Below are 18182 nucleotides of genomic sequence, written 5' to 3'. Positions count from 1 at the left end.
TGACAACACATTTCTGTTCTGATGGAAGTGTTCTCTTCCAGGATGACAATGCCTCCATCCACAGGGCATGAAGGTTCACTGAATGCTTCGATGAGTGTGAAAATTATGTGAGTCATACGCTATGGCCTTCAAACTCACCACATCTCAATCCAACTGAACTCTTATTGGGGATTTTTTGGACTGATGTGTTATAGAGCGCTGTCCACCAGCATCATCAAAACACCAAATGAGGAAATATGTATTGGAAAAGTGTTCTTCCATTCCTCAAGTAGAGTTCCAGAGACTTGGAGAATCACCCGGTGCCCTGTTCAGACACTTTATGTTGTTTTTTCCTTAAATTTATCACTCTCTGTATATCGTTACAAGCAACTTTATTGATCAGATGAAAGGATAAAACCACAGGTTTTTCAAGAAAACCGGCTTAAAAAGAGGAGACTGACACTGACAGGGAGATGTTCTGCTACAAATCCAAACACTCAAACTACGTGACCCAAATTTACCACCACACACATCTTCTTCAGTAAATGCCATGTGCAACATATAAATGGAAATTGTCTCTGGTGCACCCACAGTCTGCCACCAGAAAACCCAACAGAAGAAACCCGCTTTAAAATATTAAAAACCCACAGTGCTAAAAAACAATCTAGCAGATAATGATCTGTGCTTGACTGGAAATAAAAGGCGCTGACAGTTAGACAGGAGTACAGCAAAAAAGTAAATTATTTCACATGCCCTCTAGCTTGCACATACTGTCTATTTCACAGATATTCACCCAGACCAGAGAGCCACAGGTCTGTGGGCGCTCAAGGCACAGTTTGGATCTACGCAAATCACTACACAAAACAATACACCAATCAGTGCTTCATATTTGGAACATAGCCTGCATCTGCTCTCAAGCTACAACTGACCTGTTCAGCTGTTTTAAGTTTATAATGTTGCTATATGTTCCTCAAAGCCTCTAAAATAGGAGTTAAAGGAGTTTTGGTGAGGTACCATGTGGCTACTTCAGCTATTACTGGAGCCTTCGCCGTGCACACGGTGCACTATGTAAAAGCTTTCTTCTGAGGAAAAAAAGGTTTGAGTTCACTATTCGAACTTTGCTTTCCATATTTATGTAACATGATGCAAACCATTTCCCTTCATGCTGCGAGTGTCCTTCACAAATTGGTTGAATTGCATGAAAAGAGGTCTTCCTCACCCAACCTTGGCTTTTACATCTTCTATTACTGACCCACTTGACCTCGTCGATCTTGGTTTGTACTAAAATTTGAAGTTTTTGGATGCATTTATGACTTTTCCAGCGTACCACAAATGAAATTTCATCTCTCTTCATTGTATTGGTACAGAGGCACAAACTTGAGCTATTTCAGGCCTGTATTAAAAATGAAATTATATATTTGTTTATCTGTTTCAGGGCTGTTGTTGTGAGTAGGAATAAATGGCCTTTGGGCTGAGAGCTCCAGACACAATTGTCGGTTTTTGTTTTTTCATAGCAGCACAGCATAAATATCGTCAGCCTTCAAGTAAGATAGGAAAACATGTTTTTTTTTTCCCCCTTTGTTCCATAACGTGGGTGAACTGGCCCTTTAAAGTGCCACACACTAGTCCCTTCAGTTTATATTTGGAGAGAAGTACACTTTGTACAAATACTCGAAGCAAAATTTCTTCACCGTTGTTTCCTACCTGAACACTCTGAGCTCTGTCACAGCCTGTCACCACAAAAATCAAGCAGGGAACTCTCTTGTCAGCCTAAATCACTTCCTCTGATGCTCCCTCATGTTCAGCGTCTCTCTCTTGGTTGCATGTTTCCATACAAACTGCTGTGCACAGCTAGATATCGTGGAATATGTGCAGTTTGCTTAGGCTATGTGGACACACTGTCAGCAGTGATGTGCTGAATCGAACTGACATTTCAGATGTACAAAAAAAGAAAATAAGCAAGATTCCCCAAGATTATGTGGATAAAGAGTTGATCATCTTCAGTTCTAGTTGGCATAAATGTAAATAAAGTGCTGAAACGAGGCTGGAGGGACAGTTGTATAAACTCCTATCTGTGCGCTCGCCAATGTTTTCCCTCATAGCTTTTTGAAGAGTACGCAAATCTTCTCAACACCACAAGACATTTCAAATAAATTCTTCATTGGCCTGTCAAAATGCTTTTCCTCTCCCTTCAACACCAGCTAGAGACTACCGTGATCTACTATGAAATGGCCTCATTGTGCAGGGCATCAAGGATTCTATGGCTCCATCTCCGGGTGTGCTCTGAACTGTGAATTTCAGATTCAGACAGCCCAAGGCCCTAGGCCATGAGCCGCTAGCGCTGCTGAAGCACTCTGTTGCTTCACACATTTGAAATTGGCTGACATGTTTAAATTTGCCGTACCTTTGCTCAATCTTTGTGTGATTGCTCTGTGGAAACCACGCAAAGCCAAGTGACTCAAGACCTACATGTGTCAGGGCAATGAAGTTCTCCCTCCTCTAATTTTAGTCTGCATTCCCTGAACTGCCATACATGCACATTTTGATGAGATTTATGGTATACAGTGAAGGGTTGTTAGGCACATCAGCATGTAACATGGTAATCTGAGAGAGAATATTTGACAGAAAGTCCCCCATTCGGTCGTCGGAGCCCATGGTGCTGTAATCCCTTAATATCTTACCAATAACTATTAAGGATTTAATGTCACTCGCACTCTGCTGGGTTTTTACTTGATTCACTCTCAGTTTTCCTGAACCGGGGACACAGCTGAGATTGACTGAGCCCATAAAATCTTTAAAGTCTCCTCTTACGGGTCACAGAATCAGCCTTTGCAGAGACAAGATGTTCAGTTCCCAAGCAGCACCAAGTCAAGGTGACCACCTCAACCTGAGTCAGTACATTCATGTCAGGTTAACCTCCTTTGACTTGCTTTAGTGGAACATGACAATAAGACATGAGGCATGATTCAGCTGCCACACAGCAACTAAAACAGACTATCTCGTCCAGAATAAAGGATTCTTTTAAGTTCATTTTGTTGCAGTGTCAGACAAATTGTTTGTATTCGACTTCAGAGTAAAGCCAGTCACAGCATGAAAAAATGTAGATCACACCAGCCGGGATGGATGAAAAAAAATACTCCACATTTTAAGTCTTCTCAAAAAAAAATCCCCCAGTTAATTTTTCATGGCCGTACCTTTTAAGAGACATGTCAGTTTGATTTAATGTTCGGCTGACAGTTATTGGTTTTTGGTGTTTACCTCTTATCACTTCAGCAAACTGGGGAGGCCAATTTATACTCTGGATGCACATAAAGCGGCATCAAAAATTAAGATCTTGACGCCCTGGAAACATTATAAAAGCTTTCTATAATGCCGCTCCGTGTGTAATTGGTTCTGCTCTTTTTGTGAGTGTGTGTTAAGAGGATAGCAGGCTTTTTAAAATTTATCAGTGTTTTCTCCATTTTGTGCCGAGTGACACACTGAAACATACTGTAGAGCCATTCCTAATGCCACTCTTTTATTTTCAACAGCCTCATCTGCAGCTTCACTCACTCATCACTCACTGGACTCTGGACAGTTTGCACCTGAATGATGGAAGTGCAGCCTGGATGTTGTTGTTTTTTTGAAAAAAAAAAAAAAAACTTCATTACTGCTCCTCAGAGTTTGCCTCTGTCGAGTTTTGCATGATAAACAACCGAGCTGCATATAAGTGCTCATTGACACATATGCCGGGACATTTGATAAAGAAAATCTTTAAAAGGGGAGCTTACAGTGAAGAAATTGTCTCAAATGGTTCAAAGGATTTGAAGTGGAAGAGGAGAGGATTGATGTTTGCGCTGCAAGCCCCTGAGTAGAACTGGCCCAGGGTCTAATCAGAGACCAACAACGCACCCCTCCCTCCCTCCCTCCCTCCTTCCTTCCACACAGCCATAGGATTTTCTCTCACTATTCAGGGGCTGATAGATGAGCCTCTCTTTGTATTTCAGCCATGCACTTTCTTAAATCTGAAAAGCCAATTCATCTTGGGCAAACGCATAAGGAGGAGGGGGGTAAAGGAAAAACTTCAAAACTCATTTTTTTCACTCCTCGCCAGCTCTCAAACGTCATTCACCGACTCTCTAAACACTTTGTCTCTCCTTCATTAATTGTCACGGCGCTTCACTGACATCACGTGCCTTGACTACAACTGAAGCCGTCTTACCTTGGCTGTTCCCCTCTGTCTTGTTCTCCTTCGTGTGGATAAGTTCACAGTAGATATGGAAGAGAAGGGAAATATCACACAAAAAAATAGGTTGAAAATGTGTTTCTGTTTCCTGATGGACTGGATTAATCTTTGCTTTTCAGGTACAGTGCTTTTCAGACATTCAGGGGGAAAAAAGTAGTTTATCTACGCTTGCTGTCAAATAGAATTCAAGCATTTAGCAAGCCAGACAAATAAGCAGTGTAATAAATCATCCATTTTTGTGTAGTAGGGCATCAGAGAAGCTGCTGCGTGGACAAGCTGTTTGAAGTTTAGGTGCTTTCATTACACACATGTCAACAACATGTACAAAGTTGAATGGTCCTGCAGTGAACTCGGGGGTAAATTTTTTTACACTTCAAGTAGCAAAATGAAAGCCTGTTTTTTTTTTTTTTCCAAGAAGATTATTTTTCTGCCAGCAATACAATGTACACCACAGTATTTTTAATCCCACAGTGTGTCTCACTGTGCCCATGTGTTGAGCGAGAAACGGTGTCAAGTTTAATTAGCAAATTCTCACAGTGAATGTGGACACCTTGTTGACACATCCATTCCACATGAGCTATTGCTGATTCCTTTGAATGCAATTTACATAATTATACCTCATCCAGCCCTGTGAAGCACATGCCTCAAACACCATGTTGCTCACAGCAACACCGCATGAGGAAATACAGCCATATTAATGCTCGTGGCAAGAAAACACTAAACGCCGAAGCTCCCTCCTCCATCTGCATTGTATGAGACATGATGGTCTTGCTGAATTACAGATATGACCCACTCCCCCACATGTGCGCACACACACACACACACACACACACACACACACACACACACACATACACATGCATAATGCCACTTCTTCTTAAAACATACGCACAAAGAGAGAAAATCTCACTGCCTGGCAAAGATGACCTACATTTCCACAATGCTTTGCACTTACTGTACATATTTACGTTGATCCATCTTCAATATGCAAAAACCCATAGTGTACCATCTCACTCCAAAACATAAATTCTCATTTACATGCACAATGTTGCGAAACAAGACACACCACTGGTGAGTCCATAAGCTCTCTGGTAACATTCAAAGTCAAACAACACCTAACTTCCCCAAAGAACAATGAAGCATGACAGACTGAATTGCCAAAACGAACTGTCAGAGGGCTCCTCCAAAGCTCCCAGCATTGAATTTCCCTCTGAATCATGTCTTGCTCATCTAATAACTTTGTTTATATCTGCTATGGGACATGTCTGGAGAGACACCTTGAACACTGGGATACAGCTCTCAGTCCAAACATAAAGAGAGAAATGAAATATTCTCCCGCCTTATTGTCTCCAAACTCCATGAGAAGAATCAATAAAACATAACATTGGCTTCTTTCAGAGTTTAAGACTTCCACTGGGGTTTGAAACCCCCATGTGACGTCGGAGGCTTTATTCTCGCATATGAAAACACTAGAGTTTTATTTTGATGTTTGAATTAATCAGTAGAGAGCATCTTCAGAACAAAAAGATGTGATGTTGCCTGTGGGATCTACGGCCATCTGAGATTTCACAGCCTGTATTTAAAAGCATGTTTTGAAGAATGCATTTCAGCAGCCCCATAATAAGCTAAGATGATCCATAGTGCTCTCTCATATGTGGTGTAAAACTCAGCCGGGCTTTTTTTCCCCAACCTTATACTGTATACCACATATTTTGTGTGTCGTGATCTATCCCCTTGGTGAGTAAAACTGACTAACTTCAAAGACTGTGTGCTGAGCATTAGTGTTTACTCAAATAACCTCACTGCATAGTATGTTTAAGCACCACTTTCATGTGAAGGTTAAGCCCCTGTGAAGTGTGTCACTTCTGACAATACAATGGGGCAATTATGCTGACCAGGTCAACATATGTAGATAAAACTAGAAGACAAAGGACACATTTAAACAGGAGGGGAGTGTGACCCCATTACCATGTAATCTCAGTGGAAAAAGAAATTCTTTCTGCCCCAACCCTAAAAAAAAACTGTTTGGAAAACAGACTGAAATCAGCAGCAGTGTGGCTTTGCTCACATGCACATAAACACCAGAAATAGTTGTTTTTCTCATTAAACGCCTTGATTACTGTATATTAAAGGGATGGTTTGCCATTGCCGTTTTAGGAAATATGCTTATTAGCTTTCTTACAGTGGATTAGTTTGGACGACTGACTCTTAAATTTGAAGCTATTGCCAGTATATTAAACACAGGAAAAACAGCTTGTCTGGTTTTGTCCAAACAGTGAAAATCCTGCTACCAGCACAACTAAAGCTCACTAATTGACATGTTACACTCATTTGTTTAATGTGCGCAGAAAGTATGAAACCAGTAAATAGTGGTTGCACAAGAAGTTGCCAAACCATTTCCCAGAAATGTGTTGGGTTTTTTTTCCTTTACACTTTTGTGTGGTGCAAGTAAGCAACATATAACATGTTGTCTATCGATCTTTACAGCTGCTCGTAGGTGGATTTTGTCTGGATGGAGCCTCACTGCCTGTTTCCCCCCAGCATACCTTTTTTGTGTTAAGCTAAGCTAACCAGCTGCTGGCAGTTACATGCAGACATAAAAGTGGTATATTCTTGTGTGTCTTTTGGCAAGGAAGTGAATTACTGTATATCCCAAAATGTCAAACTATACTTTAAATAGAAAAAAACTGGAGCAAGAGAGAGAGAGAGACAGGTTTATATATGCAGAGAAAGAAGTGTCTAGCTTTTTGAAGACATGGAATATTGAGTTCTTTAAGGCAAGTGATCTCCCTCTAGAGCAATATTCAGTACAGCTAAGCTCCACCACAGTGTAATTTGCCTCTGATTTCTAATCTTTGTAAAAGAATGCGAAGCTAAGTGCCCTCCACAAATGCAGACTATCATGGCATTTCTTCAGGCACATTATAGACCGGAGTGATTAGAGAACTTAAAATGCAAAGGCATCCCTTGAAACTGAATGCATTTACAATCCCATTAAATATGGAATTGTGTCTGTGGGCCAACAGTAAATTTGAAATATCTTTCCCTGCAACAGTTTTTTTTTCTTCTCCCACATTTTCAGTTTGCCGCTTGCTTCCTTCACTCTCTTGGTGAATCTGTTTGAGGCTGTGAATAATTTGCCAGTAACTTTCATGGAAATAGCTACACTCGACATAATTGTGTAGCATTAATCACACAACAGCTATCATGATTTTCCAATCAGCATCATGCAGACATTTGTCATGACTGATGATTCTGACAGTTGATTGCTTTTACTGTGAATAAAAACTGTTATAAATTGCCATCTGCACAGAGATGTACTATCAAATGTTCATATAAAATGTTGCTTGAATTCAGAGTATTTCTGTGTAGTGTAAAGCCTTGCTGTAGAAGTGACCTTGGGTTTGTGTATTAGAATATAGAATAGCATTCTTCTGTCTGGGTTATTATCTTCTAACTGTAGCGCAGAAACTCAGATATCCAGCTTGAACCTTTGACAGGTCAGAATGTGCAGAAAAGCCATCACTGCAAGAAACTAAATCAACTGTATTTTATGTTCTCGATCACCTCATGGTGCAATTAACTGTAATATGTAAATGAAACTGGAACCTCAACTGTAAAAAATGCACCTCGGTGAAAACACCCATCTGCTAAATAACCTTTCTCAACCATAAACAACCATTTGCTTATCATAAATTCACATAAACTCCTCCGCGTCCCAGTTCAAACTAATGCTGTATTGTAGTATTGTAATCCATCTATCACAACAGCCATTTGACCCGGTTTAATGTAATCCAAAGAGAATCGCCCACACTGAATCTATGATCACCTCTGTTCTCATTAAAGTAAAAATCAGCCTCTGTAATGCGTGCCTCTAAATTGAGCTGAAAGAAGAAACAACTGTTTATTAATCTGTTCAATGAGAAATTCTCAGTTGTTTTCCATCGTTTCCCCTGCTGCATAAAGCTGTTTTGCCAAGTTGCATTGAAACTGCGACAACTTGTAAAAATATGATGAAGGAAATATTAGATTGTCTTCATACTGGCTGTCTTTGGACCACACATTCATATCTTATCAGGGATTGTTATTCATGAGTATGTGCAGTTGTATGCAAAGATGTGTGCACCTGTGGGCAATAGCATATTTTGCTGATTTTGGTTTTTAAGAGAAAAGAAGCAAACACAACTCCTGCGGCGAAAATATACCTTCTTTCCATTTTAATTCACTGATACTTTTTATTTGACGAGTTCAAAAGCAGAAAGAAAATCACACAATGGGTGTGGCATGTGCAGAAATTCTTCTGTCTTCTGCTGGTAAAGTTTCAGACACACGTTCAACCATAATTTTCGTAGGACTTAAAGTGAAGATCAAGAGTGTTCATTGCACTGTAAAACAACTTAAAATAATTTAGTCAAATTAGTTTGCTTTTTTTTTTTTAGCTTATTTAAAGTAATCTAAATGTGTTTTGTTCATTTCTAGGTAACTGATCTTAAAATGTCCAATTTTTTTTCATATTATTTTAGAACTTAAAAACAAGATTTTTTTTTATGACCTGTGGAAATTGTGCATAAAATGATGAGCTGAATGAACTTGAACATTCCACTCATTAAATTAAGTCTGTAAGAATCAAAGTCAACATATAAGCAGACCTAAATCTAACCAGAGACTGTTGCTTTTTGTAGCTTAAGAAAACAGACGTGGCAGCAACTTGCTGTCTGTCTTTATTACGTCGTAAATTACATTATGGTTGCTTCTTTTCAGAACAATTAAAGAATACTGTAACAAATTGCTGTAAAAATACAGGATGTTTTGTACAGTAATATACCGTTCTTTGTAAATACAGCCGAATACTGTAAATTCATGTGTTTTTCAAGAACAAAATAATAACAGCAAGCTACCGTACAATCTTACAGCAGATTACAGTATTTTTCTGCTTTGGGTTGATTTGAGTGTGACTGTCGCTGCAGTCCGACTGTTACTCGTCTCAGCAAATCTTCCTGCACATCACCGCAGTTAGCAAACACTCAACACAAAGAAGTGACGAAATAGGTTTAAAATATTATGTATCAGTGATTTTACTCATTACTGAGGGAAGAATTAGGAGAAAAGGAAGAAGTGAGGATGACGATTTCCGGCCCGGCTCAGACCTGCAGAGACCACCTGTAGCTGATCCATCCTGCTCCGGTTCAGTAAACAAGGTAACTGTGATTATTAAAAAGTCAGCCTTACTTTTAATTCTGTCAGTCTATTTTATTTATGTTTTATTCTTTGACAGTAACATAAACACAGCCAGGTTAGTTACTGCTTGGTGTTAGCCACGAGTCGCTAGCATGAATGCTAACGTTTCCCACACTGTTAGCTAGCAGCTAGCATGAATGCTAACGTTTCCCACATTGTTAGCTAGCAGCTAGCATGAATGCTAACGTTTCCCCACACTGTTAGCTAGCAGCTAGCATCCTCCCCTTTGGCTGCAGAGTGAACAAAACTTTGGGTCTTTCTTTTAAACCAGACCAGGAAAATGAATTTCTAAGCCACCAGATCCAGCTAGGTTAGGTTAGCTATCTCTGTCTTTCGTGTAATTTTCCATTAAATATCCAATATGATGCTCCACTGATCTGTTATCACATCTCCACATGTACTTGTCTGCATTCCACCATTTAGGTAATTTCAAGTTTTAAAAAGGTTTGTAGGATGTGTCATGTTGCTTTTCTCTCCACTTAGGAAAGGTAAATTTGGGTGTTATATAAACAGCTGCAAAAATTAGATTTAAATGTGTATTGAACTAAACAGCTGTTCTGAGTGGAAGCCTCTGTTTTGCTTAATAATTTGAGTTTCCTGTTTTTTTTTTTGTTGTTGTTTGTTAGTTTTCTGATGAATGTGACAGAGTTCCATATTAAGTTCAAGGGATCTTTGACTACCACACCTAATATATTCTTTCTTTGTCATTTTGTTCTAGGCTCTTTCTTGGTATTAACCCTGAGAGGGGAACAAAGGGCAGCCAGGAGAAGGTGATGTTGCTCCAGAAAAAGGCATCTACCGTAAATCCTCATGTAGCCTCCCTTATAAAAGACTGATGGACTCTGAATGGAACTTCATGTAAACCCACAGCACCTCTCCACACAGGACCTCACTTTCACAAAGGAAAAGCCCTGTCTGCAACCAGATGTTCATGCTGTCATTCTAAGGTAACAAGTCTCAGTATTGTGTTTGGTTCAGTATAAAATACTTCAGTTCCAGGTTTGAGCCATGACTTGGTGTTTATTGAACATGATCATGAGTTATGAAAGACTGATTCTGAAGGCAGGGTACCTGAAATGTGATATGCAATTTTTAAACAGATTGTTGACAACCTGTTAAACATCATTAATTGTTTTTATACATTTTATTTCACAAGACTTGAATTACTTGAAATTTGTTGATTGCTGAATGTGTTCAGTGCAGTAGTTAAATAATTTAAGTGATATATATAGATATCTTTTGTTACAGTTCAGGAAAAATGGAAACCAAACTCAGTGTACCTGAACTAGAACATGCAGAATGAGAACCTGTTCAGCATGAGGAAATGATTGTATGTTACTAAAATTGAATGGGTTTAAATAAGTCAGTTTTTGAAATATGTTTGATACAGAGTTGACTTTAATAAAAGCTTAATGTTGAAAAGTCATCTCTTGTCTGAGCCATTTCTATGCTATGCTATTTCCTGGGGCTTTCATTTTGAAAGCCCCAGGAAATAGCTCTCTAAACAGCATAATACTCTAATATTTTTTACAGTAATAAACTGTTGTTGTAGAATACGGTAGGATTACTGTAAGATAACAGTGTGCTGCTGGCAACTTTTGCTGCCAGCTCTTTACTGTAAATTTACAGGGAAATTTCTTAGTTCTAACCATAACAAAGGTGAGTATCGAATTCACCCCTATACCCACAGACTTGTCATTTATCACATTGTTTGTCAAAAATTACTTTATTGGGCTGTAGATTTTCAATAATAAATGAAGAAATTCCTTAAATGTAGAAAATGTGAAAGGAAAGAAAGTCTGTCAGTAACCACTGTCTATATGATTAGTTGGCTTAACTTCGTATTTTAAGTTAACTGAACTTATTTTGTTTGTTTTTTAAATTCATCTAATTTAACTCAGGTACGTATACACTTTCACAACTCACACTGAACTAATTAGACTGCAGTTAGGCCACATCTTAAAGGCAACAAGAAAATCAATTTACTGTTTGGGAATTTTTAGCTGATGACAATATATATTAAAATATGATTTTATAATGTAGAAATTCACCAACTCTTCAAACCACGGGCTCCTCTAAGCAATGGCAGGATCTGAAAATAAAGTGAATTGATGCCTTAAAAGCAGTGGGGAAAAGGCACTGAAGAGCTTTCAACGTTCTTCCAGCTAGCAATTTCCACTGTCCAAAATGTCATAAGGAAATAGCAGTTAAGGGGAACTGTAGAGGTAAAAAAGAAAATCTGGAACACCAAGAAGACGTCTGCTGGGTAGGAAAGGAAGAAAAAACATCCCCCCCGTATGACTGCAAAGACCTGCAGGAAGATTTAGCCACAACAGCTTCAGTAAACCCTTACCTGTGACCTCATCATGATAGTCAACATATAAAGTCTGAAAAGCAACATCTGGATAAGCAGGAGATGTTTTGGAAACAAGGGCTGTGAACAATGCAATGGCATCTGCTTTAATACGCGACCACATTCTGTCACAGTTGTCCTCTCCATGTTGGAAAGCTTATACTATAAAATCGTACGCCTACCTTTGTTGTTTACTGCAGCCTCTGCTATTTAAACGTGTCTCTGTGGGCTCTTCACAGTATCTCAGATCAGTATTGCTATTGTTTGCGTTATTGTTTCAGATTATTGTAAGTGCTCCAACCACAGCAAGCTGTGGACTCTGCAGCTGACTAATGAATTGTTATGAGCGTGGAGTTACGGAGAAGTCAGAACTGAGAAGAAAATAGTCAGAGATAAAGTGTGAGCAGACTTCCATACAGATGCTGGGCGACACAACAGTAACACTGTGTTTCACTGTGTTTCTCAGTAATCCTCTAAACTCTGTGCTCTCCACAGCAGCAGACCAAAGAAGCGCAAAAACATAATTATACAGCAAAAATGTACTCTATCAAATCTAATGAGGTCCACTAGGGGTTTGACGGAACATCTAAAAAGAACCAACAGGCATGCACGCGTGATGGAAACTAAATCAGATCCTTAGGGAAAATGTACATATTAGTTTTCTAGATTATTGCTTGAATTTAGTTTACACGGACGATTGAAGTTACTGTGTGGCAAAAGTTTGAGGAAAATGGGTTAACAAGGATTGACATATACCTTTTCCAAAACTTCATGGAAGGAGCCAAACTGGGGTAATACTTCAGTCCGGCAATAAATGCACCCTAGTTCACTAATGCTGCATTTATTGCATGTTACAGTCTTGTTGAGACTGTGTGCCAGAATGAGTGGACTCAGTTCTGTGGTTGACTTTTGATGCTATGTTGCACTGTGTCTAACTTTATGCACAGAGTTCACTGCATGGCCAAAAGTATGTGGACAACTTTAAGTGGTTCTTAAAACCATGGCCATTAATATTCTGCCTTCATTGCCCTCTGTCCTTCTGGGAAGGCTTTTCACGAGACTGTGGAGAGCGACATTTGCTCCCATTCAGCCACACAATTATCAGTGAGGTCAGACACTGATAAGGTCTGCCTCGCAGTCAGCTTTCCATATTCACCCCCAAAGTGCTGGAAGGAGCTGAGATGAGGGCTCTGTGTGAGGAAAGTCAAGTTCCTCCGTGTTAGACTCAGAACACTGTTTTGTTTTTTTTTTTAAATGCAGCTCATTTTAATGCAGAGTCATGTTGGAAAAATAAAGTCCCTTATACAAATTGTTGCCAGAGTGATTGTCTAGAACATCGTTGTATGCTGTAGCATGAAGATTTCCATTTGTCTGCAGCCTGGACTATGAAAACAGCTGCAAACCACAAATGACAAAAGCACAAGGATAAGAGTGTGCACATTATTTTTCCCATTTGGTTTATACTACCAAAAGGTGAAAACCACATTGCAAAGACTGCAATGTTAGCTGAATGGTTAATGTGATTTGTAATTGATAACAGCTGGAAATGATTCTTTGAGCTTTGTTTTCAAAACCCAAGAGATAAATGTGCATAAGTAGACAGCAAATATATGCAGGAATTATGAACTAAATAGTAATTTGGGGAGAAAAAGAAGACTAGAAATGTAAAGGAGCCTAATTGTGAGAGGAAAGTGTCACTACAGGCTACAGTAGTAACCTCTAGGATGCTGATCTTCTCTTTGTTCTTTCAGCACACAACGAATATAACCACAAATAATTTACATGAAGGGGACCAATATAGAACAATTCCTCCCTCAAATAGGACATGTGGATAGTTTCCTGCAGATTTGTTCCTGGACTGCCTAATTAATCTGCTCTCATTGCTCAACCTTGCTCAGCTCACCAAAAAAAAAAAAAAAAAAAAAAAAAGACAAACAATCGACCTGCTCCTGTGATTGCATGTGCACAGGCGCGCACACGTATCCACACACCTACTCGCGCCCAGGCACGCTCCACAGACAATGCACTGAACATCAAAAGAAAAGAAATTGGCTTTTTTCCCCTTCCTCCTAAATAAAACCATCACTTGGTAATGGCTGTAATAAGGCGATAAACAGTGCAGGAACTATCTCCAAGCAACGACGTATCTTTGTGCCTTTTTTTCCTGTTTTGCAACTTCCTTCAGTGTGCAAAAAAAAGAAGAAGAGGGAAAAAAGAAAACAGGCTTAGAGCTTTTTTTCCTTCATAAGGGGGTATTTTTAATTCTAAAGCAAGGGATTGGTCACACTTCGTCTCATTAGCATGAGGAGCTGTATAAACCCCGCCGCCACTGCAGAATTTTGAGCTGTGTTGAAGGCAAGGCAACAAGCGTATCTGACTGGCTGCGCGTAAGGAGCAAGTAACTTTCACTTTCAGCACAGTTCAGTTCATAAAAGCGAAGGGAGCTGCATGGAGAGCTCGCTCCAGAGGTGAACTGCGCGCAACTGCTTTGGCACACAATGAGGCTGCTTACCGAGGGAGCAAGGAAGATGATGGGGGGCAAATTTATAACTTATTGCCACCGGTGGATTTTTATACTCTCACTCCATCAATTTATATTTGCCTCTTGGGCTCTGTCCGAAGGAAATACTATCCGATACCAGACTAACGAGGAGGACGCACCAGGTACGGTCATTGGAAACCTCGCCAAGGACATGTCCTTGAGTCTGTCTCATTCCTCCAAGACCAATTTCAGGATGATGAAACAATTCAACGACTCATTCATCAGGGTAAGGGAGAGCGACGGGGAGCTGGCTGTCGGGGAACGAATTGACAGGGAGAGGATCTGCAGACACACTCCACAGTGTGTGATCACTTTTGACGTGGTTAATTTCTCCAAAGATCGCTACAAATTGATTCACGTTGAAGTGGAAATAAAGGACATCAATGACAACTCTCCGGAGTTTCCAAACAAAGAATCTGTGGTGGAGATATCAGAGAATGCAGCGGTTGGCTCCCGCATACCTTTGGACCCAGCTGCGGACGCAGATGTCGGGTCAAACTACATCCAAAGCTACCAAATTTCTGTTAATAGTCATTTCACCATTGATGTGCTCCTGAGAGCGGATGGGGTTAAATATGCGGAATTGGTGCTAATGAAAGAGCTAGACAGGGAGACTCAGTCATCATACACTGTGGAGCTGGTCGCCACAGACGGAGGGAACCCGTACAGATCGGGGTCAACCAAGATAACTATCAAAGTGACTGACTTTAACGACAATAGTCCCGTTTTTGACCAGAACAGCTTCTCTGTCAGTTTGCCAGAGGACGCGCCGGTTGGCACAGTGATCCTGGACTTGAACGCAGTGGATGCTGATGAGGGGTTAAACGGGGAGGTCGTGTACGGGTTCGGGAAGCAGGTTTCTCACGAGATCCGAGAACTTTTCCAAGTGGATAATAAATCGGGTCGCCTGACGCTCAGGAGCCCCGTGGATTTTGAGGACAAAAGCACCTATGAGCTGGACGTGCAGGCGACCGATCTGGGACCCAACCCGACCCCCTCCGTGTGCAAAATCATCATCCACGTCACCGACGTTAATGACAATGCCCCGGAAATCAGCATCACCCCGATGACCTCCATCACGACGGGCATCGCGCACATCAGCGAGGCGGCAGACAAGGACAGTCTGGTGGCGCTGATCAGCACCCTGGACAGAGACTCTGGAGTCAACGGCCAGGTCCACTGCACCCTGTACGGCCACGACCACTTCAAACTCCGCCAGGCGTACGAGGACAGCTACATGATAGTGACAGCAGCAGCTTTGGACAGGGAGAGAATCAGTGAGTACAACCTGACGGTCATGGCTGAGGATTTTGGGTCACCTCCACTGAGAAAAATCACCCAGTACACCATCAGGCTCAGCGACGAGAATGACAACGCCCCTCACTTTGCCAAAGCTGTGTATGAAGTTTCAGTGGTGGAAAACAACGCCCCGGGCGCTTATATCACCACAGTGGAGGCCAGTGATGCTGATCTGGGCAACAATGGGAAAATTACTTACAGACTGGTGGACAGCGTCATCATGGGCTCCCCAGTGAACACCTTTGTGTCTCTGAATTCAGTGTCTGGCTCCATATATGCCCTGAGAAGTTTTAATTATGAAGTGATGAAACAGCTAGACATACACATTCAAGCCAGCGATGGGGGGTCACCACAGCTGCAGAGCACAGCTGTCATCAGATTAAAAATAGTTGATCAGAATGACAACCAGCCCTCGATCATAGAGCCCCCCCTGTACAAGGGATCTACTGAGGTTTTCCTGCCCAAAGATGCACCTGCAGGTTATGTGGTAACCCAGATAAAGGCCACAGATGCTGATGAAGGCATAAATGCACAGCTGTCCTATAAAATCACCGAGGGGGGACACCTGGGTTTCTCCATCAACAAAGACACTGGGAAGGTGCACGTGAGCCGACAGCTGACCTATGATCTCGCAGACAACGTCAAAGTCACGGTGTCGGTCATCGACAGCGGATCCCCCGCGCTCACCTCAACGGCTATTATTCACTTCAGCTTCATAGAAGGGACTCTGCCTAGTTTGCCTTCCTTGGCTGAAAATGGCAGCGAGGAGCTCTTTCAATGGGACATGTCCATAGCCATAATCATTGTCCTGGCAGGGAGCTGCTCTCTACTCCTGCTGGCTATCATCCTCATCACAACCATTTGCAGCCGACGCAAAAAGGAGACGAGGGAAGCGGGGTTTGACGACAAAGAAGACTTACCGAATGTGGAGAAAGTGGAAAGTGGTCATATTGATTCATTGATCACCAACCACAAAGGGAAAGGGTTTGATACCCATCCATTTCCAGAGAAACCTCCAATGGCCAGCAGCAACACAACAGAGGCAAGCTGTGAGGACGGCAGGCAGACAGCAGGCATCTTTGAGTCAAACAGCAGGGTGATGGAGGGTAAACTAAAGGTAAATTTTCAGAGATATTCAAAGTTTTTTTTTCTTGCACACTGGCTTTATCTTTTGCATTTTAACTCAAAATATGCATGTTTGTGTCTTTTGCAGGGTTATTCTACACTGCCAGGATATGGGAAAGAAACTGTCAGGCCGATAACAATATGGAAGGGCAATTCATTCACAACAATCTCAGCAAGAGATCCCCACATCAGTGGCAAGGACAGTGGAAAAGGGGACAGCGACTTCAATGACAGCGATTCTGACATAAGTGGAGATGTGCACAAAAAAGAGTCGCCACCCACCAACAGTGAGTGTCAGAGAAAATGTAATGTTGAAACACAAGTTTAGAGAGAAAATACTTCCAATGAGAGTGTTTCAAGGTGAAATCCAGACAGTAATGCGACGTGAATGTCTTTTTTTTTTTCATTTGAAAGTGAATATAGTACAAAACTGTATGCACAGGACATGCATGTTCAAAAACACTGGTTACATTATGATTCCTCTAGCCTGAGCTCACTTGGATCTTTCATCATCAAACATCCCACAGCTGTACTCACATTACATCCTGACAGCGCTGCTTGCTTTCCACAGGTCTCTGGGCATGTACAAGCGAGTGCAAAGTGCTGGGACACTCGGACCGATGCTGGAGCCCTTCGGCTACAAGGCCCAACACGAGCATGGCCTGTGGACCGCATCTGTCAACGTTCTCCAAGACAGCTTCACTTCCCCGGGACACCAGGAGGGAAAACTACTACCCAGCTCACATACCCAAAACCAACGGTCTGCAAAGTGTGTACGAGAAGGTTCAGCACCAGGAGTTTGATTATATCCTCGTTGGTCCACCGACTCCAGCCAGAATACAGGAAACAGATGAAATTTCCATCCCGGAATACACAAACTCTTAAAACGGCTTAGATGAAAGATCAAACGGTCATTAAAAGGGGATTCTGTCTTTATACTGTACAGTACTTTTATCTTAATTGACTCTTTGTTGGATTGTTGCAGTGTTTTGTAGTATGTCATGTGTCTTTTGGCTCATATAAGACTGTTCATTGTATCATGTGTAATATGCAAGATTTTCTACATTGATAATATATTTTTCATAATGACTCAATGTAAAAAGGAATTTTATTATGGATTTTTAAGAGCATGTGTTACTATTTAAGGGGCATGACCTATGGACATTTAGGCTGCTAAAGGGCCTTTCTGCTGTGGAAAACAATCAATATGAAAGATTGCCATGTTTGTGGTAGATTTTATCACACTGTTGCACAAATAAACATTTAAAAGCAAAGTGGTTTTGCTATTCAATGACAGTTTCTAAAAAATGTAGCAATCAGGGCTCACAGGACTCAGTTATGGACCTATAGGCAGAGTACAACCTATTGTCCTGAGGAAATATTCATAAAGCACACAGAATAACCTCAATTAAGCAACTGAA

General features: G+C 41.0%; 2 protein-coding genes across 2 annotated transcripts in view; both read left to right on the top strand.

Annotated features, from left to right (window-relative positions):
* Nucleotides 1–18182, top strand: part of LOC111569969 (leukocyte cell-derived chemotaxin 1-like) — a 116941-nt gene that overhangs the window by 94383 nt on the left and 4376 nt on the right. The gene's annotated exons all lie outside the window — the stretch shown is intronic.
* On the top strand, nucleotides 3942–18035 carry si:ch211-199f5.1 (protocadherin-8). The gene is made up of 3 exons (XM_023272439.3): nucleotides 3942–16753; nucleotides 16850–17048; nucleotides 17333–18035. The coding sequence occupies exons 1-3, from the start codon at nucleotides 14294–14296 to the stop codon at nucleotides 17644–17646; spliced, it is 2973 nt and encodes a 990-aa protein (XP_023128207.1). The 5' UTR covers nucleotides 3942–14293; the 3' UTR covers nucleotides 17647–18035.

The sequence above is a fragment of the Amphiprion ocellaris genome, chromosome 11 (assembly GCF_022539595.1).
Source record: "Amphiprion ocellaris isolate individual 3 ecotype Okinawa chromosome 11, ASM2253959v1, whole genome shotgun sequence".
Taxonomy (NCBI): domain Eukaryota; kingdom Metazoa; phylum Chordata; class Actinopteri; family Pomacentridae; genus Amphiprion; species Amphiprion ocellaris.
This window is presented reverse-complemented; position numbering and strand designations above follow the sequence as displayed.